A 27817-nucleotide genomic window follows, 5' to 3' on the forward strand; every position below is an offset into this window, starting at 1 on the left:
TCCAAGAGTGCCACTCAGTTTGTCTCCTAAACCGTTTATGTATATCAGGAAGAACAGATGGCCTATAACACTTCCAAGGGGAGCCTCAGATATACTTTTGTTTTACTCTATAACTTTCCGTCAGTTATTGCGAACTGTGACCTTTCTGACAGAGAATTAGAATCCAATCACACAACTGAGACGAAACTTCACAGGCACACAATTTAATTAGAAGTCGTTTGTGAGGAACAGGGTCGAAGGATTTCTGAAAATCTAAATGTATGTAATCAGTTTGACGTCCTCTGTCGACAGCACTCATTACTTCGTGAGAATAAAGAGCCAGCCAGTGTTACACAATAACTTTATTTTCCGATATACTGCAGGCTATTTCTCTATAAATCATTTTCTTACAAGTGATTCATAATTTATGAGCACATGTTCCAAAATCCTTCATTAAATCGACGTCAGTGATACAGTAGTGCAACCCGTGAAACTTTCCAGTTTTTGGATACGTATCTTCCTTCGAGCGAGCGTCTTTATATGGTTGCTAAATACGGAGCTATTGTATCAGCATACCCTGAAAGGAATCTGGCTGGTATATATTCTGGACGAAAACTTGCCATTTTTATGTGTTTTAAGCTACTTCGCTACGCCGAGGATATCTACTTCTTAGTTACTCACGTTATAAGGTGTTCTTCATTCGAAATTTGGAAAATTTGTTTCGATTTCCTTTGTGAACGAATTTCGAAAAATTGTGTCTGATAACTCTGCTTTAAAGGCCCGGTCATCAGTAAAATCACCATTGTTATCATGCAGTGGAAGTATTGATTGCATCTTGCCTTTGTTGACAGATTTCAGGGCAGTGTTTCGGCGTGGAAACCATTAAAAGCATCTCGCATAGAACCTCGCAATTAATTTCGAGCTTCTGTGAAACTTCTCCAATTATGTGGATTTTTCGTTGTTTCATATTTGACAAGCACCAAGCTGAAATCACAAGTGACAGACTGGTATAACACATACGAGATGCAGATACACTGAAAAATGCTACGGGAATAAAAAGATTTTTAACAAGTTTTGCATAAACTGTAATTTTTTATTAAAAACAATTGCATGTGTGTCAAAGAATCGATCGCCAACAAAGGTTTCCCTAAAGGCCAGTCTTCTTGGGCAACTGGCGCTCGTGAACTCATGGTGAGTCGTCTAACCCGTTTGCTGTGTGTGGACCCGTCACTTGTGTCACGGCGGACCCGTCCAGTTCTCTTCCTTCACGCAAATCGTCGCCGTTCCGTGTCTCAAAGCTCGACTCCAAAGCGCCGAAGTACCCGACGGCTGACACGTAGTCACTGGGTGGACCATCGTTTAGAGCGATATCGTAGTCTCCGGAACTGTCACTGGCATCAGACCCACCGTGCGACTGGTGGCCGTTGGTAGGTGAGCCACCCTCCTTATCCTCGAGCGATGAGTCTCGTCCAGTGGCGGCGTACCGCCCTTCGTCCCTGCCTGTTTCGTGATCATTGTTCAGTTGGTCTTCAGATATCCCAGATACCGCCTCTCTGGGATCCAGTGGCAATGCGTCTTCAGAACTGGGACCCTGCCGCCTGTCTGTGCCCTCCTTCTTCTCATTTCCATTTCCGTCGAAGTTGCTTCCTGGTGATTTGTCAACATCTTTCACCCTAAGGAAGACGTCCATTGTCTTGTTGCAGAATACGACCGGGGATGATGCAAACATCTCAGCAGTGTTGCCTCCAGCTACATCTGTACAATCAAACATTAGGCATCTTGTTAATACAGCGATTATCAGAGAGTACTTTTGCATGAAACACTTAACGCTATAGTAATATGTTGTAAGCAAATATTAAGAAACGGAAGAAATATTAAACAACTCACTGAAACAAAGACGTTAAAAGCCTCTTCCACAGGACTAACTGAAAAAGTTAAGTCTTTAGGATTTATCGGTACACATGCGACAGCATGCACTGCTAATATGCACAAAAATGCCGTGCACAAAAACAGTTATTTCCGGGAATCTTACCTCAATTTTTACTCCAGTTTTAATGGTATATTCTCTAGGAATTTATCTGGAAGCACTATGTTCCCATTTTCAAAAATACTTCTCCGTTATCGAGAAACATCCCAAAAACATGGTTTTTCGGTATCAAAACCAAGCAGCAGATTCCAAGGTGGTTATGAAAACAAATTGCTGTAACTTTCACGATATATTTTTAAGGGGACCCCCGTGTTTCAGGTCGAAAAAAATCGATTTTTCGTTTTCGTCATATTTCGATAGATTAAGGTTTTATTTAAGTACTCTGAAAAGGATTTAGCTGAAAAAATGTTTTTCGAGTATTTAAAGAGCGTTTCCTACCACTTGTGTTTATGTGGCACGCCCACTTTTCTGTCACCCACTTTTCTGCATATATTTTGGACCTTTATATCCCCTACATTGCAACGGTCGGTATTCTTTTGTTTCTGCTGTTTGTAAATAACACGCTTTCAAACACGAGGTTAGTTTTGTTCAAGTGTGATTGCGAGTAGTTGTTATACTTACGTTTTCAGTGTTTGTTTACTTGTGTTTATTGAAGATGACGAAAAATAGACTTTTTCAAGAAACGACAATTTAGAGGAAACATGTCTAGATTGTGTCCATCAGGAGAAAATTCGTGGTGAAAATACAATAGGACTCAGGCAACTGGAGAATCTTATTCTCACCAGCATTCTCTTCCTGCTGCTGTTATTACAGCAATTAAACCTATTTTCAGAGACTCGGCTCATCCTGACCTTCTAAGGAAATGTCTGCATGGGCAGACACAGAACCCAAATGAATGTTTCAGCAGCATAATTTGGAACCGCCTTCCTAATACTGTTTGTAGGCATGCATACAATGAAACTAGGAGTTCATGATGTTGTTATTACATTTAGCTGTGGTAATAGTGGAAAGTCTTGGGTACTGAAAAAGCTGGGAATTAATCCTAGTGAAAATATGATCACTGGGCTGCAACATTGCGATAAAATGAGAATAGCCTACGCAGACAGGTTTTCATCTAATATAACCAAGAAAGCAAGACAAACATCCAGTAAGGTGAAAAAGAAGCTGTAAGACCTGTTAGAGGCCAAAAAAGGCCATCATATGCAGCAGGACAGCTTTAATTAACTGTAAGCAACAAATTTCAAAAGTTTAGTTTTTTTTAAAAGTCAGTTTGCCGCAAACTAAGATTTTCAGTACATATACCCCATTACATCAGAAACTATATAGATAAATGAGATTTTCAGAGCTCTGCATAACTTAAAAAGCCACTTCTGGTTCTACATTTATTAATATTCCCCCATTACAAAGTTCGCAAAAAATATTTTCTGCAGAAAAAACTTAATATTTTTTGTTAACAAATTAAAAAAGTATTTCTTAAAAACTATAAAATGGATAAAGTAGATTTTAGTACAGTTGACTCTATTAGCATCATGTAACATACAGCAAAAATATTAAGATCCTGCATCAAATAGGTTTTTCACAAATGGGTCAAATACTTGCCTAAATTAACATGGGTTAGATCGGCAGGGTGTGGTCCCCTTAAGTTCCAGATCTGGAAGACTCAGGAAATTTTTTTTTATATCTTTATACATTTGATAGATAGGGAGGTAAAAGTTACCCGAATCGTATACGTAAAACACACACTTAAAATACTGTTTGAGGAGAAAACATAGTTCATAAAGCAATGAAGCGGTAAAGTATTTCCGTCATTGGTTGGGGAGCCCCATGTTGTGGTACCGAACGGCATGCAAAATTTTTGTTCACGTAAAATCCCATATCAGGTCTAAAATCAATTCTGCGTCACTTCAGTTTCACACAAGTAAACTAACAAACTTTTACTGCCCCATAAAGTTCGTTTCATATGAATTAGACGCCCTGTTGTGGTAGAGAAACCTGCGGAAAATTGCCCCTAACGGGGTGCAAAAGAGACGCACAAGCTTCCGCGTAAAAGACACCAACTTAAAAGTGGGTTACGAGAGCCTCATTCTACCTCCATCAGCACCATTAAAATTCTCAAACAATCTGGTATGCGAACATATTACTGTTATTTATGCTCAGTGAGGAGGCACTTTTTGGAAAAGCGGGAAAGAGACAGGAAAGTAATAAATAACGGAGCCGGTCGTTGTGGCCGAGCGGTTCTAGGTGCTTCAGTCCGGAGCCGTGCTGATGCTAAGTTCGCAAGCTCGAATCCTGCCTCGGGCATGGATGTGTGTGATTTCCTTAGTTAGGTTTAAGTCGTTCTAAGTTCTAGGGACCTGATGACCTCAGATGTTAAGTCCCATAGTGCTCAGAGCCACTTTGAAATATAAATACCAAGAAACAGTAGGCAGTCGGTGTACTACAGAAAGAGCGAAGATGAGAATTGCAGTGTTAGAGATAGAGAGGGACACTGCGGAAGTCGAGCATAACTAACAGTGACAGAACAGTGCTGGGAAGAGAGTGGAGGAGACAGTGGCAGTGGGACAGGAATAAAGAGAAGGAGAAAGCGGAATTGGGTGCGTACCAGAAATAATAAGAGAGAGCGTATGACAATGCCAGCGAGGGAGAGGGAGACAGTGACAGTGAGAAGACACAAGAGCAGTAAGAAGAAATGATTCAGATACTATAAATAAGACAGAGCAGTAGCGAGACATTTCCAGTGAGGAAACAATAGTAGTAAGACATAATGAAGGAGATTGCGACTGTGACGCTGGAGACAGTGACAGATAGACACAAAGAGATAATAACAACGAGTTCCGCTGAATGAGTGAGTGAGAATGGGATAGTGGGTGCGAATGGGTATGAGCAACTTACAGCGAGGTACTAGTGGGTGTGAGCCGGTTGCTGTTAATTGAGCTTTTGGAAGGAAAGGTTAGTTGCATTTTAAGAACAGAGCGAATATGTTCGCATGCCAAAATTTTTGGAAAAGTTTTTAAACGTGCTGAGGACGGTAGAGTGATGCAGCTGGTAGCCTACGTCTCAGTCAGAGTCTTTTCTATGGAAAATAATCTCTTTTCTGTGCACTGCGAGGAGCATTTTTCCGCTGGTAGTCAATTACCGAAACACAGGGTTATTCCACGATGAAGTTACAAACTTTCAGGGATAATGGAGAAGAGTAATTGTATCAATTTCAGGTGAGGTTCCGAGTTCGAAAACAACCGAGTCGTTACTCATATGTGAAAATCGATCAGATATATCTGACAATGAAATAGGTCTACATGTTTCAGTAGTGTAGTTCCTGAGATTGTAGTGTGGGAAACATTCATAGGGTGTAGTATGAACCAAAACAAGAAAAATACCGCATCATTGTGGGCATTAAAATGCATTTCTTAAGAGCCATAAGCACGTGCGCATGTTCGATACTGTCAAACACGAATGTTCTACTGCAAGCTCTTTGGTTTCCGTTTTTCGGGTGGAGGTATTATACCAAACCAAGAAAAACAATGTCCAGTAAAAATGGGCCTTAAAATGCATACCTTAAGAGCTATGAGCACCCTGTGCAGTGAAGGGTGTGTGTTTCACAGTAGTGAAGATGAAGAAGCGCTCATAGCTATTAAGCTAGTCATTCTAGAGCCCATGTACAAAAGGCTTTTTGTTTTTCCGTTAGTCGTTACTATCATATGTGAAAGTTACGTACACTACATTCTTAGCAACAACAGTCTCGGTACTGTGAGAGCTATTAGAACGATTTTCGTCTATAGCTCTAAACTTGATCGTTTCCGAACCAAAGACCCTGACCTCAAATTGACACAAATACCCTTCTTCATCATCCCTGAAAAGATGTGGCATCATCATGTAATCACCCTGTATAACAGAGAAATATTTCTTAAACCATACCATCGTAACAAGTACTATATAGCTTCAAATAAACTTTGTTTATCGAGTTCCACACACGTTTCGGCAAAGATCTAACGCCAGACGTGAAAATGTGCAGAATTAACAGTGTGTAATTAGAGCTACACGGTACAGGTAAATAACTGTGGTACACTGAGAAACAAATCAAATTGTCCGGTATTTAGCAGATTGAGTACGTTCAGTAATTAGTGCTCTAGGAGGAGAAAAATAAGATGGGATGAAGTCATATTGTACGTGAGATCAATTTCTTCGGAAGTCTACTGCTAGACTTCTTGTCCGCATATCCCCCATATCACGTCCAATGCAGCCAGTCCCAAAATCATTATCTCTTCCCAGTTCACATGAAGTCGCCGTAAATGTCTGTCATATCCTCATTACTAGATACACACGTTTGATACCAGGGGACATGTACAACTTTTTGTCTTGAGTCACTATCATGATATTGCTCATAGCCAGTGTTGAGATGTCTCCATTTTCTTACGTATTTGAGGTTAGGATATTAATGAATAGGCGTGTAAAAATACAAGTGTTTTATATCCTCGCATAGTAGTTGTATAGGTTCCGTATCTGTACAGAAACCCTTTACAGGTTTTGGAATTGCCTTCTAGCACTCTAGAAGATTAATGTGGGCGGCTCATAGTCGAAGAGTCCAATGCAGAAAGATGTGTAATAACGCTGCCGAGGCAACTCCCGAGATAGAATAACATACAAGGTGAGGCAGCATGAATAAACATAACGAGGTTATGGTTGACAATATGACGAATTTCGCAAGTGACTTACCGGTTATAGTCGTCGAATTACAGCACGGACTTTGCTTTTTACTAACGAAAATATTTACTTTTATCTATGTCATTTAAAAACGCTTCTAGGAGAACTTGAGCGAAGTAACACGTGTAGCACTTGATCAAATAGAATCGAGGCAACAGCGTTGCAAACCACTCTTCCTCCGTCAGGCGAGGATATTACACAAACATCTGCCCTGTTATACCGAAGGTAAGCAAACACGTAACTTAGGTACAGTTCGTGTGTTAATTAATTTCTCATAGCAAATGCTCAAAATGTTGCTACAGCTATGAGGTGATTCTGCGGAAGCAATAGTGCACGATGAATTTCATCGCCGGCCGGAGTGGCCGAGCGGTTCTAGGCGCCACAGTCTGGAACCCCGCGACCGATACGGTCGCAGGTTCGAATCCTGACTCGGGCATGGATGTGTGTGATGTTCTTAGGTTAGTTAGGTTTAAGTAGTTCTAAGTTCTAGGGTACTGATGACCTCAGAAGTTAAGTCCCATAGTGCTAAGAGCCATTTGAATCATTTTTTTTAAAATTTCATCTGGAGTTAACGCCAGCACACACGCAGAGCTTCGTGACTTCTGGAGCCTTCATTGTTTCCTATTAGACCTCTTGTTTTAAGTTTGGCCGTATATGAAAGTATAGAATTGTTAACTTGGTGAGTGAGCAGACCATTTTAGCGTTTTCTGAACGACCTTTGCAATGCTCTTCAGATGTTGTCTTAAGATAGTCTTTCATTAGATGTGCGGAATGGGAGCGACATCCCTCACGTTGCTACCATACGGATTTCTTTATGTCCAGTGAGATGCCTTGCAATAACTACGGCACCGGCGTATCTAACGAACTGGGGATACTTGACTGTGTTTAGTTCTCATTAATATAAAACACGGACAAATAACGCTGGTAAACAAAGCTTTTTCCTTAAATTCTGAATAAATATTTCACATCACTTTGCACTTTTCGTAGCAAAAATTCGGAAAACTGCAACCAATTTAGGAAGTCATTGCCATGAAGCCGCAGATGCAGAGAAACATATAGAGGATGAAATGCCATGAAATTCAGTGTTCGGAGAACACTCATTTGGTTAATTCTCTCGTATTTACCAGGTGCATCTTAGTGATATTCACACTTTATGGTACTGCTGTTAGATTGTTAGTTTCATTTTTGCCATCAGTTAATATTCTGTTTCCTTCTCGTATTTATGTTCCACGCTTCCAGCTTCTACAAAAAATTTTATAATGTTCGCAAAGACAGATCGTGAGAGCTTGGCACGACCTGGATACTCTTAAGCAAACAGCCACACCACTGGTCTAAAGTCTGGCGTCATTCGCCATAAACTATACTCACTTTCTCGACGGCTCTTAGATTGTGAATGTCTGCGCAGCTTTACGAACGCATTACCTGATTCCTACAGCAGCAGAACACTGACTAGTGGGCTGCAAGTGCACAGATCAACAAACGAACCATGCATGAGTTACGTGTTTGCTTACATTTGATAGGACAGACGTTTGTGGAAACTCTATTCATCACCGCGGAACAGAGGGGTTTGGGCGATGTTATCTCGATACTAAATGATCAAGTCCTATACATTTTATGTCGTTCCAAACCTATTTCTTTCAAATGCCAGAGAAAAACGTATATAGTTCTAAGCGACAAAAAGAGAGAAAAGCAAACTCGGTGTCGTATTTTGGCGACTGTAAAGGATAAAAGTTACTTGTGAACATGAGAGAATTCACCGTATTATCTACTATAACTTGGCGAAAAACGCATCTCGATACGTATGTTCGCCGGCCGGAGTGGCCGAGCAGCTCTAGGCGCTTCAGTCTGGAACCACGCGACCTCTACAATCGCGGGTTCGAATCCTGCCTCGGGCATGGATGTGTGTGATGTCCTTAAGTTATTTAGGCATAAGTAGTTCTAAGTCTAGGGGACTGATGACTTTAGATGTTAAGTCCCATAGTGTACTGAGCCATTTGCACCACGTATGTTCTTGTTGGGTGTGTTTGGGATGGTCTGTGTTAGCTGCCTCAGCCTGTACAATTGCCAAGCAAATCAACACTTGGAGGAAGTACACTGATTGAAATTTAAATTGTTATATTGTGAACGACTTTACGAACTCTACCGAGCTCATACACCAGTATCACCATGCCATTGGAAATGTTTGTTAAAATACTATCCAAATTGGAGCTTTTTTTCAGTACGGAAAAAAATTGCTATGTATAAAGAAATATGTCGGCACATGATGGATATTGAATTAATGGGCGGGTGTAACGTTCCTCAACTTCACAGCTTGATGTCGCAACGCGTGTTACCCAGAGGATTTTATCGCTATGTTTCGGACTTCGGAAACATCGTATCACTGGCAAAAAGGATACGCGAGCATCATTCCGACAGACTGCGTAGAACGATGGTAAAATGCTATGACAGAAAACCGAATGATGAGGAGCTGGACACGGTGTGACAAGAAGAGCCACACGTCCATTTTATCTTGAGGCGACGAAAGTAATATACACTACTGGCCATTAAAATTGCTACACCACGAAGATGCCGTGCTACAGACGCTAAATTTAACCGACAGGAAGAAGATGCTCTGATATGCAAATGATTAGCTTTTTTGAGCATTCACACAAGGTTGGCGCCGGTGGCGACACCTACTACGTGATGACATGAGGAAGGTTTCCTACCGATTTCTCTCACACAAACAGCAGTTGACCAGTGCTGCCTGGTGAAACGTCGTTGTGATGCCTCGTGTAAGGAGGAGAAATGCGTACCATCACGTTTCTGACTTTGATAAAGGTCGGATTGTAGCCTATCACGATTGCGGTTTATCGTATCGCGACATTGCTGCTCACGTTGGTCGAGATCTAATGACTGTTAGCAGAATATGGAATCGGTGGGTTAGGAGGGTAATACGGAACGCCGTGCTGGATCCCAACGGCCTCGTATCACTAGCAGTCGAGATGACAGGCATCTTATCCGCATGGCTGTAACGGATCGTGCAGCCACGTCTCGATCCCTGAGTCAACAGATGGGGACGTTTACAAGACAACCACCATCTGCACGAACAGTTCGACGACGTTTGCAGCAGCATGGACTATCAACTAAGAGACCATGGCTGCGGTTACCCTTGATGCTGCATCACAGACAGGAGCGCCTGCGATGGTGTACTCAACGACGAACCTGGCTGCACGACTGGCAAAACGTCGTTTTTGCGAATGAATCGAGGTTCTGTTTACAGCATCATGATGGTCGCATACGTGTTTGGCGACATCGCGGTGAACGCAGATTGGAAGCGTGTATTCGTCATCGCCATCTCTCACCAATTGAAAACGTCTGGTCAATGGTGGCCGAGCAACTGGCTCGTCACAATATGCCAGTCATACTCTTGATGAACTGTGGTATGGCGTTGAAGCTGCATGGGCAGCATTACCTGTACACGCCATCCAAGCTCTGTTTGCCTCAATGCCCAGGAGTTTCAAGGCCGTTATTACGACCGGAGGTGGTTGTTCTGGGTACTGATTTCTCAGGATCTGTGCACCCGAATTGCGTGAAAATGTAATTACATGACAGTTCTCGTATAATATATTTGTCCAATGAATACCCGTTTATCATCTGCATTTCTTCTTGGTGTAGCAATTTTAATGGCCAGTAGTGTAGTATATGGCGATAGTATTTCGTACAGAAGATGTAAAGCGGCAGTGCCTCCCGTAAAAAGCCTCCCGTCGTCGTTATGGCTACACGACGGGCATTAACAGACTCTGACCGTCGGATGGTAGTTGAAGTTAGACGCAAGGGTCTTATCATTTCGGAATTCGTTAAGAATTCAATATTCTGAGTTCCACAGCGTCAAGAGCTGGACGAGAATACGAAATTTCAGGCATTACCTCTCACCACGGACAACGTAGCGGCCAACGGCCTTCACCTAACGACCGAAAGCAGCAGAACTTGTGTAGAGCTACCACTGCGAACGTACAAACAACACTACGTGAAATCACCTCAAAAATCAATGTGCGACGTACGACGTATTCATTACGACAGTGCGCCAAAATTTGAAGTAAATGGGTTGTGACTGCAGAAGACCGACGCGTATGCCTTTGCTAACAGCACGACATCGCCTGCAGCCTCGTCACAATATTCGTTGGACACTCGACGACTTAAAAACCGAGTCTTAGTCAGATGAGCCCCGATTTCAGTTGGTAGGAGTTGATGGTAAGGTTCGAATGTGGCGCAGACGTCACGAAGTCATGGACTCAAGTTGTCAACAAGGCATTGTGCAAGATGTTGGTGGTTCCATAATGATGTGGGCTATGTTTACATCGAATAGGCTGAATTCTCTGGTCCAACTCACTGGAAATGATTATGTTCGGCTACTTGAAGTCCATTTGCAGCCATTCGTGGGCTTCATTTCCCAAACAAAAATGAAATTTTTGTGGATGGGAATATGCCTTGTCAACGGGCTGTAATTGTTCGTGATTAGTTAGAAGAACATTTTAGGCAATTCGAGTGAATGATTAGGAACTCAGGTCGCCCGGTAAGAATCTCATGGAACGTTTATGGTACATAATCGACATGTCAGTTCCTGCACAACCGCCTGCAACGGTAAAACTTTCTCAAATATCGACAGCTATAGGCAGCATAGCTCAATATTTCTACAGAGGACTTCGAACGACTTGTTGAGTCCATGTATCGTCGAGCTGCTGCACTATGCCGGGCAAAACGAGGTCCTACGCTATGTTCGGACGTACGCGTTCATTTTGTCACATCACTGTAAACCAAACTGTTATGGGTTGTTCACCGCTGAACCATATCCCTGAGACTTACACGGTGTAGAGCCATGTTCAGCTTGGGTATCGAGTGGCATTCTCTGGTGTTCAGTGATGAGTCTACATTCTGTCTGAAATAGTCAGATAACGGCACATGTTACCGTAGATGACGTGCTGAAAGCACAAGGAAAGTAACGACTCCCGAGAACTGTATAGATATCATAAAATGGATGATTTGGAGTTTGCTGAAGAGATGTTAAACGTTTCTCAGTATGTGGAAGGAATGTTAAGCCCTGTTGTCATTTAAGACCAGAGTCCGAATGGCATATTCCAGTACTTCACAAGACAAACACTTTGAAGTACGTGACAATGTTTGGATCCACGCCTGGCCTGCCCGATCTCCTGGTTTGTCCTCCATAGAACAATTCTAGGCTGCAACCTACGTCTTCATCTACAATTACACTTCGCAAGCCATCTTGCGGTATGTGACGGAGGGTACTTTTTTGTACCACTGTCATTGCCCCCCATTTCCTGTTCCGCACGTGAATAGTTTGCGGGAAGAACGATTGCTGTTATGCCCCATGTGGTTTTTAAGCAGTCCACTTTTATCTTCATGAGCTTTTCGCGTGCTATACATTGGAGGAAGAAATATACTTGTGCGCTCTTCTAGGATAGCACGCTCTCGATACTTTGGCAATAAACCTCACTGCGATTCAGAAGGCCTCTTTCGCTGCGTCTGCCATTGGAGTTCGTACTTACTACATCAACCTGTAACGAAATGCGCTACTCTTCTTGGGATCTGCTCTATTTCCCCCCCCCCCCCCCCCCCACTTCGATCTGGTACGGTTCCCATACTGATGAGCGTTATTCACGTATTTGTCGAACGAATGTTTTGCACGCTACTTCTTTTATTGATGGGCTACATTTCCTTAAGATTGTATGAATGAATCTCAATCTGGCATCTGCATTATTCACGATAAAATTTGTCTGATCGTTCCATTTCAAATCGGTCGTATCTATACTACTACATATTTTATGGACGTAACTACTTCCTGAGATTGTTCTACAATAGTGTAATCATACAATAATGGGTCTTTCTGTCTAGGAACGCCGCAGTACTTAACATTGGTCTATGTTGCGAGTCAATTCCTGCTCCCTGCGCCAAGAGTCGGTCCTCTGCAGAATTTCCTGCATTTTCCTCGTCGTATTCATCCGTGTAACATAATTATATTTAAATCTATCGTTTCAAGAAGCCTTTAGTACAGTAGTTTGAATGAGCCGTTTTCCTACTTACTGATATTTCCGCAAGATGTTTCTGTTTTACCCAGTAATACACCGTTAAGTGTTGCTACTTGTGGCGCCTAGGAGAATAATAAACTAAACCAACTGAGCAAATCGCAGTTTCAATTTAAATCTACAAGCAATTTCCTGAGAACCATATTGTGCGTCGGCTTGGACGTCAATCAACAGGGAATTTAATCACAATTGATAAACAGAGGAAATGGGAAACAGGAAGTAATTAGCGCTCTGGCTCATTATCGGAAAACGAGGTCCGACAAACGACGCACGCCACCAGCAATTTTGGCTCGGAGGAAAGTTTAACTGCCAGACTTCCACTGTAAGGTTTTAACACAATACAGACCGACTGCAGGCAGTAATTCACAACGAGACGCGTCTCATCTGCGAAATGTAGACCGAGTCTTTCGAAGGCTATTTGTTTCTGCTCAAGCGACTATTCATAATTTATCTTGCTACTGGTGCAGGTCAATAAGTTGTTCGTGGAATCGCTATAATATTTATCTTTTCTGTTAGTCTCTGTGAGACTGAAATGTGAGTGCTTCCTACAGAGCATTGCAGCAGTGAAAATTACTTTCTAGGCAGTCAGTGGTTAGCCCCTACTGCGCCTTTATCTGTCAGCATATTTCAGGCTTCATGCTAAGAAAATCGTGTAGGTAATGGTAACCGAATGCTCAAAGGCGTTATAAGTAGCTAGGCTCTTTCCCACCAACTCGCCAGCCGGCGTGGCCGTGCGGTTCTAGGCGCTTCAGTCTAGAACCGCGTGACCGCTACGGTTGCAGGTTCGAATCCTGCTTCGGGCATGGATGTGTGTGATGTCCTTGGGTTATTTAGGGTTAAGTAGTTCTAAGTTCTATGGGACTGATGACCACAGATGTTAAGTCCCATAGTGCTCAGAGTCATTTGAACCATTTTGAAACCACCAACTCACTATCTATATCTACAAAGTGTTCATAAATTCCCGTTACAAACTTCTAGGACATATAAAAGGCAGTGAGCACATAATATTTTAAACAGGAAGCCATGCCCAGAAACGATTTCAATTCAGTTGTGTAACTCGTCCACTTCTTCTGAGGGAAAGACAAAAGTTTTAGAGTTTTTGTACTGTTATCCAATAGGGTAGACTCGATGACATGTACTACCTCACACGGTCACCTGGTGTCAGTTAACGTCTACATTCCTATGAGACTTTTGTAAAGACAGAGCTGCTGGCGCGAGTTCTGGGCGCCGCACTAGAAACTGAAGACACACCAGGTGGGATGAAGATTGTGTACCACAACATGGTTCGCAGGCTCAATTTCTGTACCAACGTTAGTGGGTGCTACATCGAGCCGCTGTTGTATTCCATCTATAGTGTTTTGCACGTGCGTTATACAGGGTTCTTCAGGGTTCTTTTTTGTTTTGGAATAACAAACACGTAATGTTAAAGAGTTTATGTTTAAGTAAGATGAGTACAGGGTAATATCAACAGTAACACAAAATGGAATAATGCGAGCAGAATTAGTTATCAGTAGGAAGTTAGGGCAGAGAATTTGTTACTGTAAATAGTTCAATGAAGATTTGTTCTCATCTGAGCTGACAGCAAACCAATACCGACCAACGATAATTGAGTTATACATGCCGAAGTCGCAAGCCAAAGATGAAGAGATGCAGAATGTATATGAACACAGTGAACAGGTAATTCAATACGAAAAGGGAGTTCAAAATCTAATAATCATGGGTGATTGGAATGCGGTTCTAGGGGAAGAAGAAAGGGTTACGGGAGAAAATGTACTCGGTACTACGATCAAGAGACAAGAAGAACTAACTGTTCTAAAAGAAATATCAACTAGTAATTGCGAATACTCTGTTCAAGAATCACAAGAGGATGTGGTACACGTGCAGAAGTCCGGGACACACGGAAGGATTTCAGTTAGATTACTTCTTGGTCGGGAAAATACTCCGAAAGAAGATACTGGATTTTAAGGCGTACCCAAGAGCAGATAAAGACTCTGCTAACAATTTAGTAGTGATAAAAAGTAAGATGAAATTTAAGAGACTACTCAGAAAAAAGTAATGCCCAAAGAAGTGAGACACGGAAGCACTAAGCAATGAGGAGATACGGATCAAGCTCTCTGCTGCTACAGGTACTGCAATAAGAAATAGTTCAGTAGTCAGCACAGTTTAAAAGGAATGGCCATCACTAACATGTACAATCACAGAAGTTGGAAAGGAAAACATAGGTACAAGGAAGGCAACTGCGAAGAAATCTTGGGTAAAAGATTAAATACTTTCGCCTGATCGTTAAAAGAAGGGAGTACAAAATTTTTTGGGAAATTCAGGAGAACAGAAATATAAGTAATTTAGGAATCATTCGGGACGACGACGGTTCAATCCCATGTCCAGCAATCCTGATTTGGGTTTTCCGTGATTTCCCTAAATCACTACAGGCAAATGCCGGGATGGTTCCTTTGAAAGGGCACGGCCGATTTCCTTCCCCGTCCTTCCCTACTCTGGTGAGACCGATGACCTCGCTGTTTGGTCTCTTCCCCCAAAACAATCCAATCCAATCCAATCCAATTTAGGAATGTAATAAATAGGAAGTGCAGGAAAGCAAAGCGAAATGGCTGCATGGAAAATGGTAAGTAATCGAAAAAGAAATGGTGGTAACATTAAGAGTGCATTGGGAATGCCACTGCTAAATGCAGAGGAGAAAGCGGATAAGTTGAAAGAGTTTGTTGAAGGCCTCTACGAGGGGGAAGACTTGTCCGATGGGGTAGAAGGAGAAACAGGAGTCGGTATAGACGAGATAGCTAATCCAGTGTTAGAACCAGAATTTAAAAGATTTTTGGCAATACACAACATTCTGTGCGAACTATTGATAGCCTTGGGATAGCCAGCCACGACAAAACTCTTCTATCAGATGCGCAAGATGTATGTCAGGCGGATCCAGTGTTATAATCATAAACTGAAAGAGCTTTCGAAGAATTAAGATCCAATAAGGCAGAAGGAACAGATGACATTTCATCGGAATTTATAAAATCATTGGCAAAAGTAGCAACAAAACGACTACCGGTATTCACTTTGGTGTGCAGAATGTAGGTCTGACGATGTAACATTTGAATTTCTATAAAATATCATCCACACAATTATGAAGATTATAAGAGACGACAAGTGTGCAAATTGTGGCACAGTCAGCTTCACATCTTATGCATGCAAGTTTCTGACAAGAATAATATACAGAAGAAAGGGAAAGAAAATTGTGGATGTGTTAGATATCAAATGATGCAGGGTGCTTGAAATTCTGAGAAAAATGGGGATATGCGATAGGAGAGTACGGGTAATATACATACAATATCTTTAAGAGCCAAGAAGGAACAATAAGACTGGAAGACCAAGAACAAAGAGCTCGGACTAAAAAGAATGCACGGCCGGAATGTAATTTTTCGCCTGTGCAATCTATATATTGCAAAAGCAATGGAACGAGCAGTCAAATGAGTGCAGAATATGAATTGAGAGTAAATCGAAGAAAGACAAAGTAAAGAGAAATAGTAGAAATGAGAACAGAAACTTAACAACAGGATAGGTGATCACAAAATAGATGACGTTAAGGAATTCCAATACATTCTCAGCAAAATAACCCATAACTGACGGAGCAAGGAAGACATCAAAATCAGAATGGCACAGGAGAAAATGGCATTCGTGGCCATATGTATACTACTATCAAAAATAGACCTCCATTAGAGGAAGAACTGCTACTCGAAACAAGCATTGCATCTTAGACCCAGCACAGTGTGGGCAGTTTTATCCTATGAGGAATGTTCACCTATCCTTCCGTGGGTCTATGGTAGTATTCGAAGGCCTCCGACAACAGGAACGCTATAGCGGTCAACCTGCATCCACTCTTGCTTGAGTTCTTCGTCGACGGTGATGCTATTTTAGAGGAGGATTATTGTCCGCATTTCAGGGCCAAAATCGAGCTGTATTGATCTGACAAGCATGGCTGTGAACTCATGGTGATGTCTTTGTCATCAGATTACCCTGATATCAAGCCGCAGAATACATCTGAAGTAATTACAGGAGCCGGTTCAGCACCTATAACTCACTGGCAGATAATTTATGTGAATTACGTTACCTATCGGTAGACGTCTGGTCCCATATACTTCCGGAAATATATCAACGACAAGTTGAATCCATGAAACGTAACGTCATTGCTGTGTGTTGATCCAAAGATGTACCAAGATGTTATTAAGCAAATGGTGATACTCTTTCGTATCATAGATATACGTTTTTCATTTAAATAATATTAAAACTATGTTTCTGTATTTTATAAATGCTCTCGGCTGAAAAGTGGGAATTTTATCGAAGCCAGCCATCCTCACCGTCCCTTGTGAGAAAATGAAGTAACAAAGAAGGGGTAAACATGCCAACTTAAACTACATCCATACTGATGAAACATAAGTTGATCAGCCCTGCACGTCTGCGTTCAGGCCTGACTTGACCGTTGCACTTTCTCTTAAACTGTAGAAAACCGTTATCCAAGAGGTGAAAAGCTAAAAACTACTTGTAAATGTAAGATTAAAAGTGTGTAACCACTCTATAACAACCGTCAGTTTTACCGTATTTCACTTCAGTCTGCAACCGCGCTGCTGCTACGGTCGCAGGTTCGAATCTTGCCTCGGGCCGGTGTGGCCGAGTGGCTCTAGGCGCCTTAGTCTGGAACCGCGCAGCCGCTACGGTCACAGCTTCGAATCCTGCCTCGGACATGGATGTGTGTGATGTCCTTAGGTTAGTTAGGTTTAAGTAGTTCTACGTTATAGGGGACTGATGAACTCAGATGTTAAGTCCCATAGTGCTCAGAGCCATGTGAACCATTTTTTTTTTTTTTTTTTTTTGTTGCCGTATTTGTCTAGAAAAGGAGGACACCCGGCTTTGAAAAATCAAGTACCGAAGCGTATTCCACTGCCCATAACGTCTTTGTCTTGTTCTTAGAATCACTTACGGTGACCTTTAGAATGCAAAAATTTCATTTAGACCCGTTGTTTTTCAGGTGCTTTGAAATAAGTCCAACATATGCTGCAGTTTTCAGTGGAGTTGCATATGTCACAGAACCATTTTTTGTGTTTATGCAAATGTGACACGGTCAACTGAATGCATTGTATGCAACTTTGTATGCACCTTTGATTTTTGAACTGGCTACACTCTAGGAGACTAAAGATATTTTAAATTCATGAAGGTTCACAGCGACTATTTGTACTATACAGGACGTAATATTTAACACCAATTCTGTCGATTATTTCTCTTGTGCGCCTTTCATACCTCCGCTATCTGTCGGTATAGTAATTTTCTTATATGGCGCATATTTGCGGAGTATAGTTCTATTGTGGACTGTAAATCTTGAAATTTCTTTAGAGAAAGAATTTTATATCTTTTGTGGCATTGCTTCAGTTTTTATTATTATATTTGATCTGCTTTCTATTAATTAATCTGATACTGTTTCATGATTGTAAATTATTCTGTTTCTTGGTAGCCAATACCGCTATAGGTGTTTTTTCCATAGATATGTAATAAACCTAAGTTAGTCTTTTCTGTTAAGATACAGAGGAAGATCACAACATGAATGATGTTCTGTCTCCCTTTTGTCTTGTCTTTCCTACCACACAGAGCCTGACGTGGGTATTGTGTATCAAATAGTTTTTACACTTTTATTTAAACACCTGTACTTTATGAATTAGCCGGCCGTTGTGGCTGAGCGGTTCTAGGCGCTTCAGTTCGGAACCGCGCTGTTCCTGTGGTCGCTGGTTCGAATCGTGCCTCGGGTATGGATGTGTGTGCTGTCCTTATGTTAGTTAGGTTTCAGTAGTTCTGTCTAAGGGACTGATGATCTCAGATGTTAAGTCCCATAGTGCTCAGAGCCATTTGAACAATTTGAATTAGTCAGCTATGAATAACTATCTTACCCGTAACTGCCCTGTTTTAAAATTATGTTTAATTACACGAATAACTTGATATGTGCAAGAAGAGTTCTTACAGAGCTGGAGATGTGCATTCCCAGAAAATGAGCTATGTAATGTTGTCTCAGCGTCCCGTTCACAGGTACAAGGTCAAGGCGAGCCTCTTGACTTTGGAGTAAGAGGACAGTGCCGTTAAGTCAACTGAGAAACAGGATAGTCACTAGTTACTCTCATTTCACTTTATGTATTGAGTCGTGTCACACGTTCAGCCTTAAAAAGGAGTAACTGTTAGAACTACAGAACCATTGTGGTGCGAAATGCTGCCTGTGGTGGGAGCTGCAAGGCTTGAGGACTGACGAGACTGCAGTTTATGGTTCAACGTCGGTACGAATCTCTCAACTGTCATGTGAATACGAAATCGATGGGCCCAGAAGCCCATGCTCAACACCAGGCAGCACACGACTGTCACGTCATGGGACAAAAATTTTGTTCGTTCTCCCTTGCACGATCGTATAGCCACATCACCTCCTTGAGTCAAAATACAGGCGTGTTTGTTGCAACACAGGTATCCACGCGGACAGAGTGGCGACATTTGTAGCTCCACGGTGACTTCTGTTGCAGCTTCACCTGATGAAGCAGCGGGGAGAAGTTGACTGACAGTGGTGCACCTAAAATCAACACTGAACAAATGAGTAGCATCAAATCGTTTTCCCAGCCGAGTCTTGATTTTTGGTGCAGTATATTTTTGGACGTACCTGTGTGTCAAGAGAGTAAACCAAGGAACGTTACCAGAACACATACAGCATCTTCATTTGAGGCTGTTACCTGGATTAATACGTGCAGTTGAAAGGACAGTATAAGAGAAAACTGTATAAGTCATAGAGATTATAATACAGTGAAAGAAAATAGCGCAAAACTAAGAAGGAGTTGTGCAACATGAATGAAAGTTGGTAGGTGTGTTTCTCCATCTGTAAAGTGATGGTTCAAATGGCTCTGAGCACTATGGGACTTAACGTCTGAGGTCATCAGTCCCCTAGAACTTAGAACTACTTAAACCTAACTAATCTAAGGACATCACACACACCCATGCCCGATGCAGGATTCGAACCTGCGACCGTAGCGGTCGCGCGGTTCAGGACTGTAGCGCCTAGAACCACTCGGCCACCCCGTCCGTCTGTAAAATGATGTCTATTCAAATTTCGCACCAGTCGCATAAGAGTGGCGCTAGAATTGCTACTACGAGGATACAAATCAGGTTTGTTTTAAAAACACGCTGTAACGGTCGCGACCGTTAGTTACCTTTGAGACTAGGCGTGGTGAGTTGATGTAAGTCAGTAATGGCGTTAAGGCGACATAGGCGTCAGTGTCAGTACCTAACTGAGTTTGAACGAGGTTGTGTAATAGGGCTACCAAAAGCTGATTATTCCTTCTGGGATATTGCAGAAAGACTTGGCGGGAATGTAACTAGCAGTGGTGGTCAGTCGGAAAGAGACCGAACTCTGGACGGTCACGTGACCCTGGCGAGACGGAAGACCACACTGTTAAGCGTAAGACTCTGACGCATCATACTGCATCTGTATCATCAATGTGAGCAGCAGTTGGCACCAAGGACAACTCTGAGCCACACTTCCTGTAGCTTGCTTTCCGCTGACACCAACCCACCACTATTTGCGACTCCAGGGGCATCAAGCGTGAGCTCATTGCTTGACAGGGCGGTCTGTTGCGTTTTCTGATGAAAGCTACTACAGTCTCGGCGCCGGTGGTGGCCTTGTATTGATTAGGAGGAGGCCTGTTGAGAGCCTGCTGCCAATTTGTCTGCGTGCTAGACGCACCGACCTAGACCTGTAGTTATAGTCTGCAGATTGTTTGTTTTGTTTTAGGGCCAAAAACAAGTAGGGTTATGCGCTCCTGTGTCGAAACTGCAGAACGCGAAAACAGAGAGGAGTCAAAAAGGACTACACGCCAATCCCAACTGAAGTAAGAAAGATATAAAAAGAGGGACCCAGAGAACAGTCTACAGGGTGTTACAAAAAGGTACGGCCAAACTTTCAGAAAACATTCCTCACACACAAATAAAGAAAAGATGTTATGTGGACATCTGTCCGGAAACGCTTAATTTCCATTTTAGAGCTCATTTTACTTTCGTAAGTATGTACTGTACTTCCTCGATTCACCGCCAGTTGGCCCAATTGAAGGAAGGTAATGTTGACTTCGGTGCTTGTGTTGACATGCGACTCATTGCTCTACAGTACTAGCATCAAGCACATCAGTACGTAGCATCAACAGGATAGTGTTCATCACGAACGTGGTTTTGCAGTCAGTGCAATGTTTACAAATTCGGAGTTGGCAGATGCCCATTTGATGTATGGATTAGCACGGGGCAATAGCCCTGGCGCGGTACGTTTGTATCGAGACAGATTTCCAGAACGAAGGTGTGCCGACAGGAAGACGTACGAAGCAACTGATCGGTATCTTAGGGAGCATGGAACATTCCAGCCTATGACTCGCGACTGCGGAAGACCTAGAACGACGAGGACACCTGCAATGGACGAAGAAATTCTTCATGCAGTTGACGATAGCCCTAATGCCAGCGTCAGAGAAGTTGCTGCTGTACAAGGTAACGTTGACCATGTCACTGTATGGAGAGTGCTACGGGAAAACCAGTTGATTTCGTACCATGTATACCGTGTGCAGGCACTATCAGCAACTGATTAGCCTCCACGGGTACACTTCTGCGAATGGTTCATCCAACAATGTGTCAATCCTCCTTTCAGTGCAAATGTTCTCTTTACGGATGAGGCTTCATTCCAACGTGATCAAATTATAAATTTTCACAATAAACATGTGTGGGCTGACGAGAATCCGCACGCAATTGTGCAATCACGTCATCAACACAGATTTTCTGTGAATGTTTGGGCAGGCATTGTTGGTGATGTCTTGATCGGGCCCCATGTTCTTCCACCTACGCTCAATGGAGCACGTTATCATGATTTCATACGGGAAAACTCTAACTGTGCTGCTAGAACATGTGCCTTTACAAGTACGACGCAACATGTTGAAAGGTCTCTGTTGGATTCCTTTCATGTTTAATTTCTCAAATTTGTTGTCTTTTAAGGAATAAATTCCTCTTCTAAATTTACTGTGGCGTTTCTGACTATCTGGGAGGAGACTGAGTAGTGGAACGTGTTACTTTTACACGTAAACAAGAACGATCTCTCACACTACTACACTTTAAAGCACAGTTTATATGTAATTCTTATATGTAATTCATGTCACACAGTCTCATACGGAACCTACATCCGCTTTCTTTTATATACTGTGTATGATAAGATACTGTCATCCCCCTTCCCTTCTGTGTGAGAGGATGAATGATCAAATGTGTTTGTAGCTGCATGCTTGAGGGTAGCAGACAAGGCTGTCTGCTAGAGAACAGTAGGACCAACGTTGAAACAGGTAGCTACGGTTCCTAAAAGCAGAGAGGTTTCCATTCTTAGTATGGTCCGGTCCGTCCCCTGTCATGTTGGTATAGGAAGCTGCCCCTCTGGCGCCTTCCGTTGGTCTTTGTGAGCGACTCTCGGGAGCACGCTGGGTAGTTCAGTAGGAGTCTGGCAGCTGGAGAGTAAGCAGTTGGAGTCCAGTAGTAGCGCAGGGCAGTCCAGCAGTAGCAGTCTGGCGGTAGCGAGCGTCTGAAGTGGTAAGATCTCCGGCTAAGCGCGTGTCTGTTAAGTCCATAGGACAATGGATTTGTTAAGTTCAGCTTAACTGAGAATTTAATCATTTTATTTCGGGTTAGCTTTAAAATGGCTAAGGTTATCTTTAATTGCAGCGGAGTGTGATTCTCGTGTCCAGTTCAGATTATTTGGCGGTAGTTGCTTTGTTACTACTTTGTGAGTAAAGTGGAACCACGTGTTGGTCAGTAACTCTAAGTAAGATCAATCTTAAATGCAAATGCTTGTGTGATTATAACGTATCGTCTTGAAAAGATTTTGAATATACCAACTTTTCTTTATGTTCAACCCACGTGGCGTGTACTTTGTGAGACCAGTACCACGTGCTTATATAACTGTTTGACCCATCAGGTTAATAGTAAGACGTTAGTAACCAGTTCGAGGTTTTTGTTTTGTAATTTGCTTTTTGATCTAATTTATTTTTATTATCTAAATTATTGCGGAGTTATACGCTTTCTGTAAACCAAGTTGACCACGTGAAGGGTAATTACAAGACGGACAGGATTGTGCTATGAAAGTAATCTCTGAATCTGTTTGTAGTGATTAACTTTCTCTTGCATGCGTTTCAATGTTCTTTGTGTGTTGTTTTATGAATGCAGTGTTGTATCCAGTCTCCCAATCTTGACTCCATATTTTATGTGTTCCGTAATATTCCAATCTCACAGTCTCACAATCGTAAATAAGGCACCAGCTCAGTTATAACTCACGTATAATATGCTGAAATTTCAATGAACAATCTTTAAAATAAATTTGCAAATATAAACTGATTTCTTTCTTTTTATTTAAATTCTCCTTTTATATAGATATATTACCGGTTGTTGTATGACTGTAAAAAAGATTATAATCAATGATAGTCTGATTGGTAATGTGGTAAACCTAGACTAGTTACCCAGTCGTGAAACAGTGGCTCAGTAAACGCACGGTTAACCTCACAAGACAGCTCACAGTTTTAAACCGCTTTCATGGTCTAATTAGCACCCGATTTCAGCATACCAAATTCAAGTCACAATCTTACGCAATTCAGCAAAACAAATTAGAGTTACAATCTTTCACATGGCGACCCTGTTCTGTGATTCCGCTAGACTCTGGAATCTCTGAGACGTTAGATTGCAAGCGTTATATAATCTTAATTTTTTTTCCCTACAGCGCTCAAACAACTTTTGCGTTGTTTCTGAGCAGACATTCAAAAGATTCACAGCGTTGTTGAGCGGCGTTGTGTTGTTTGTCTTGTTTTGTTTTCTATATTTGTTTGTTCTATATATGTGTGTTTTTTTTTCTCTCGCTTGTAAAGTCCACGGTTTCGATCAAACATAAAAATTTGTTTTGCGTGTGAAAAAGTGCGTACTAGGTTGGGTATCTTTCTTGTGACTGTCGTAATTTTTGGGGGACACATTTATTGTGATTAGTGTGTTGCGTACTGGGTGTGAATTGCACTAATGCTGACACGTAACCAAGCTAAAAGTAAGCGGTCCGACAACTTAAGCAACATGGACCAAGGGGATAATTTGATTTCCAATATTAACGCGTCGGGCGGTTCCGAAAATGCAATGGGGAATACTTCAGACGAAATGCAAAACAGCACGAACGGCCTCACATCAGAGCCACAAATTAATGTGCCTCCAACTAACCAAATTGATTTGGCAGAACTCGTGAAAGCCTTATTACAACAAAATAAAGAATCGTTCCGAGAACAAAAAGAATTATCAGAAAAATTGTTCCGAGAACAAAAAGAATCCGAAAAATCGATCCGCGAGCTAGGCGAACAAATGACGCAGAAATCTGAAAAATCGATCCGCGAGCTAGGCGAACAAATAGACGAAAAACTAATCCAGCAGACAAATAAAGTCGACAAGTCGATGCAGAGAGTGTCCGACGATATCTCACAAAGAATAAACAATCTGGCAAGTGAAATAAAAAGCGATATTATGAAAGAATTAGGCCGTACATTTGAACAAATCGATGACCGTCTGCAAGCCCTAGAACAGAGCAAGCGCAGTGGCGAGGCCGAATCTAAAGAAAGCGAAGAACGGATACTTAGGAATTTCCAAGAGCTGAGAGAACAATGCCAGGTACTCTCGAGGGTCCAAGAGGCTGAAACGCATTGTCCCACGGCCGTTAGCAACACAATAGCGGACAACAGTTTAGCGATCCACGCGTTGGAACTGCAGGTCGAACAATTGAAGCAGACTGGGGCGGAGGACAAGAGACAAATAGATGAGAAGATCGCGGCATTAGCGGACATTGTAGGCACGATGAAGCTGACGGAAAGCGAGAACAATATCACACAGGTAGCGGCCGCAGAGACCGAAGAAGTGCGTTCGCTTCTTAAATTCCAGAAGGGACAGTTTGAAGTGAACAGACAGCACAAAGCTGTAACAGGCGATTTACAAGAACGCGTGGCGCATCTGGAAAACCGCATGGCGTGTGATTCCGAACTCGCCAATAGCAATAAAAATAGCCGTACGAACAGTGCAGAGAGGGACTCCGGCCACGAGGGAGATTGTGACGACAGGGAAGAATGTAATTTAAGGGGTAGACATGAAACAAATAGAAACATTCAAGGGCCTCGCCAGAAGGAAATGCGGGGATTTGATTTCAAACATTTCCTTACGGTAAGAAAATTTGAGATATTCCGTAATTCTCAAAAAGGCATACATCCACGAGCATGGCTCGAGCAATTTGAGTTCTGTCTTCCTCCCGACTGGGCAAGTTCACATAAAATAGAGTATATGTGTGGCTATTTGGAAGGCGAACCGGCGAGTCGCATGAGGTCGGCAGCGCGTCACTGCAACTCCACTAGGGAGTTTCGACAAGCCTTTCTGTCCGCCTATTGGTCGGAAGCGGCACAAGATAGGGTCAAACATGGCATAATTATGCTGCCAAATTTGAACCAGTCTGGTTTCGGCAGCCCTGCACGCCTATTCGACCACATGCTGCAGGCAAATCAATTTTTATACGACCCATACGGACCTGCGGAACTAATTAGGATATGCATCACCAAATTGCCGATGCACTTGCGGCACGTCATTCTTGCGGGACGATGCAAAGAGGACGTGGAAACGTTTAAAACGCTTCTCCAAGAGATGGAATACAATACAGCAGAATGTCCGCCTAATCAGGCACAAAGTTATTACGGGGCACAGCAGCGCGATCGCAGTCGTGGCCGTATTACTAATCAACGGCGTGACTGGTCGTCGCGACGCGAACGAAACAATAATCGGGACAGGCCGTATAGAAACTGGGGTAACAGTCGCGAACACAGATGGAGCAACAGAAATGATAGAGGATGGGGACAAGATCGTGAGCGCAACAGGTACGGCAACCAGCATCGTTACTACGATGAACACGGTGGGAGTAGAATTGTAGGCGGAGCCCCACATGATGTCGAAATTCGGCCGGCCAACCCCAGACATAATCCAACAAATGGGAATGAACGAAACCGGCAATGACAAATGATCAGCCCAGAAGGCGCCAATCGGAACAAATGAGCGACATGGCAAATGAGTACATAGGATTTATAGAGAGGAGAATGAATTGATTAGTTTAAATTTGTGGCGTATGAATTTTGAATAATATGTTAGTAAAAATAATGATAAAGATATTTTTATGTGATTGATTGAAGTGATGTTGTTAATTTGTTTTCTTTCCTTGTGCAATTAGGATTTAGTTTGATTCAAACGTAAAGATAAAAGGTTTCCTTGTGAACAAGTGAAATGCTATTTTTTGTGTCAATTGAAAAGAGTCGCTCCTGAGAGAAGCAAGATCGTTGCTGAAATTGCAAAAACTCAGGGGAATATCCGATCTGTGGGTATTATGGGTCTGGCAAACCCAGGTCCCCAGCTGTTAGTAGCCTTGTTTCCGATTTTCTGCTTTCCGTGCTACTATCTATCTATTACTATTCTATATCTGTCAGTATAAATGAGGATCTCTTACTATAGTATGCGTGCTGTATGAATATTTTAAGATAGGAGAACTCTGAGAAAGGAATGAGTAAATCTGGAATCGTGAAAACAGGATGCGATAATACGATTGTTTAACCATTGGCTTCCCAATATGCGATGATATGTTAATATTGATAATATATGTTTTTTTTTGTTCTTTATAGCTGAGTACGTAAAGTGTTGCCTGTGGATTGCGTAAGTAGATTGATTCCCTTCAAGGTGAAAGAAGAATTGTGGTTTGTGTAATTTACGTGGCCCTGAAATATTATTGTGGTAGTCAAATACGAGCAGTTTTTCAGCAAATAGAGAATGGAACGGAAATGTGGATCCTTTTTGTAGTCTTGATTGATGTTGAGCCAAAGCCTGAAAAATTATTCTGCGTGAATACTTGTCCTAGAAAAGCGACGTTTATGTGATTTTGCTGATGCTGTGAGCATTACAGCCTACTGTTTTCGCTGGTGCGGGATGCACTGCAGCTTATATGGTTTGTACTGAGGAAGTTTCCCTCTTGAAGGTAGAGGATGATTAAATAATTTTGATTATGGGAACGAAGGAAAGCTTGGTTTAAGGTAATAAGAATGAAGCAAAACATTTGTCATTTAAACCACAGGAGGATTCGGAGCTTTTGTGTCTGTTGTAAGTTCAATATGTTAAGATGATTCTATTTTACAGAATAGAGGTGACCACAATTTTGCCATTCATGAGAAATGAATCCAGAATAACCACCACAGGCGAAATAACTGATTTGAAGGCGAAAGGTAACGTAAAGAAGGAACGAAATCGAAGCAAAATGGGTAAGAAAATGTAATATAACCTGTATAATTAAAATATTTTACCTTCTCAGAGCCATCTGTGTGATTAATTCTTGTCATAACATAATTTTAGATGAAATTTTCTTACTGTTTTATGTGTGAATCTATGAGTATGATAAATGTATAATTGCGAGTCTCTTTTCAGGTGTGCGAACTGGTATAAATGTTTTTGCGTGTAAATAACCATTGTTCTTTTTACTGTGTATGTTTAAGGAAAGTTTCTCCATTTATCATGTGACAAGACGTATGCCGCGAGCGTCAAGAAGAGGGCGAATTAAAACATTGCTGTAGTGGTGTAAACACTTTGTTGAAGTAGCATTGAAGTGGCTTGTGGGATTAATTAGTAGTGGATAGAAGTAGAATTTTGAGTAATGCATGTTTATGGGTAGTTAGTTTGTAGAATAGACAACAGGTGTGCATGTGTGTGTGTAAATAACATGTGAACCCCATGCTCTCCTAACCTATACTTGCGCAAGGCATAACCCTATTCATTTTAGTGAATTAATAAGTGGCATTTGATTTATTAAAACACAAGTGAACCACATTAGTGATGTGGATTTAAATATTGTATTGTCAGTTCATTTAATTTTTATTTTTACATTGTCAAGTCATTTCACTTTTATTTTTTTTACATTGTCATTTTACTTTTATTTTATATTGTCGATTCATATAACTTTGTTCTTAAAAATTGTGAAAGACAATACTAAGTGGTATTA

General features: G+C 41.9%; 1 protein-coding gene across 1 annotated transcript in view; it reads right to left on the bottom strand.

Moving 5' to 3' along the window:
• Window positions 1-1116: 1116 nt before the first annotated feature.
• Window positions 1117-27817, bottom strand: part of LOC126204227 (uncharacterized) — a 193841-nt gene continuing 167140 nt past the window's right edge. The window contains exon 10 of the mRNA XM_049938623.1: window positions 1117-1734. Within this exon, the coding sequence (XP_049794580.1) occupies window positions 1166-1734 (569 nt within the window). The 3' untranslated portion in view covers window positions 1117-1165. The remainder of the gene's footprint in view (window positions 1735-27817) is intronic.

The sequence above is a fragment of the Schistocerca nitens genome, chromosome 9 (genome assembly GCF_023898315.1).
Source record: "Schistocerca nitens isolate TAMUIC-IGC-003100 chromosome 9, iqSchNite1.1, whole genome shotgun sequence".
Lineage (NCBI taxonomy): Eukaryota > Metazoa > Arthropoda > Insecta > Orthoptera > Acrididae > Schistocerca > Schistocerca nitens.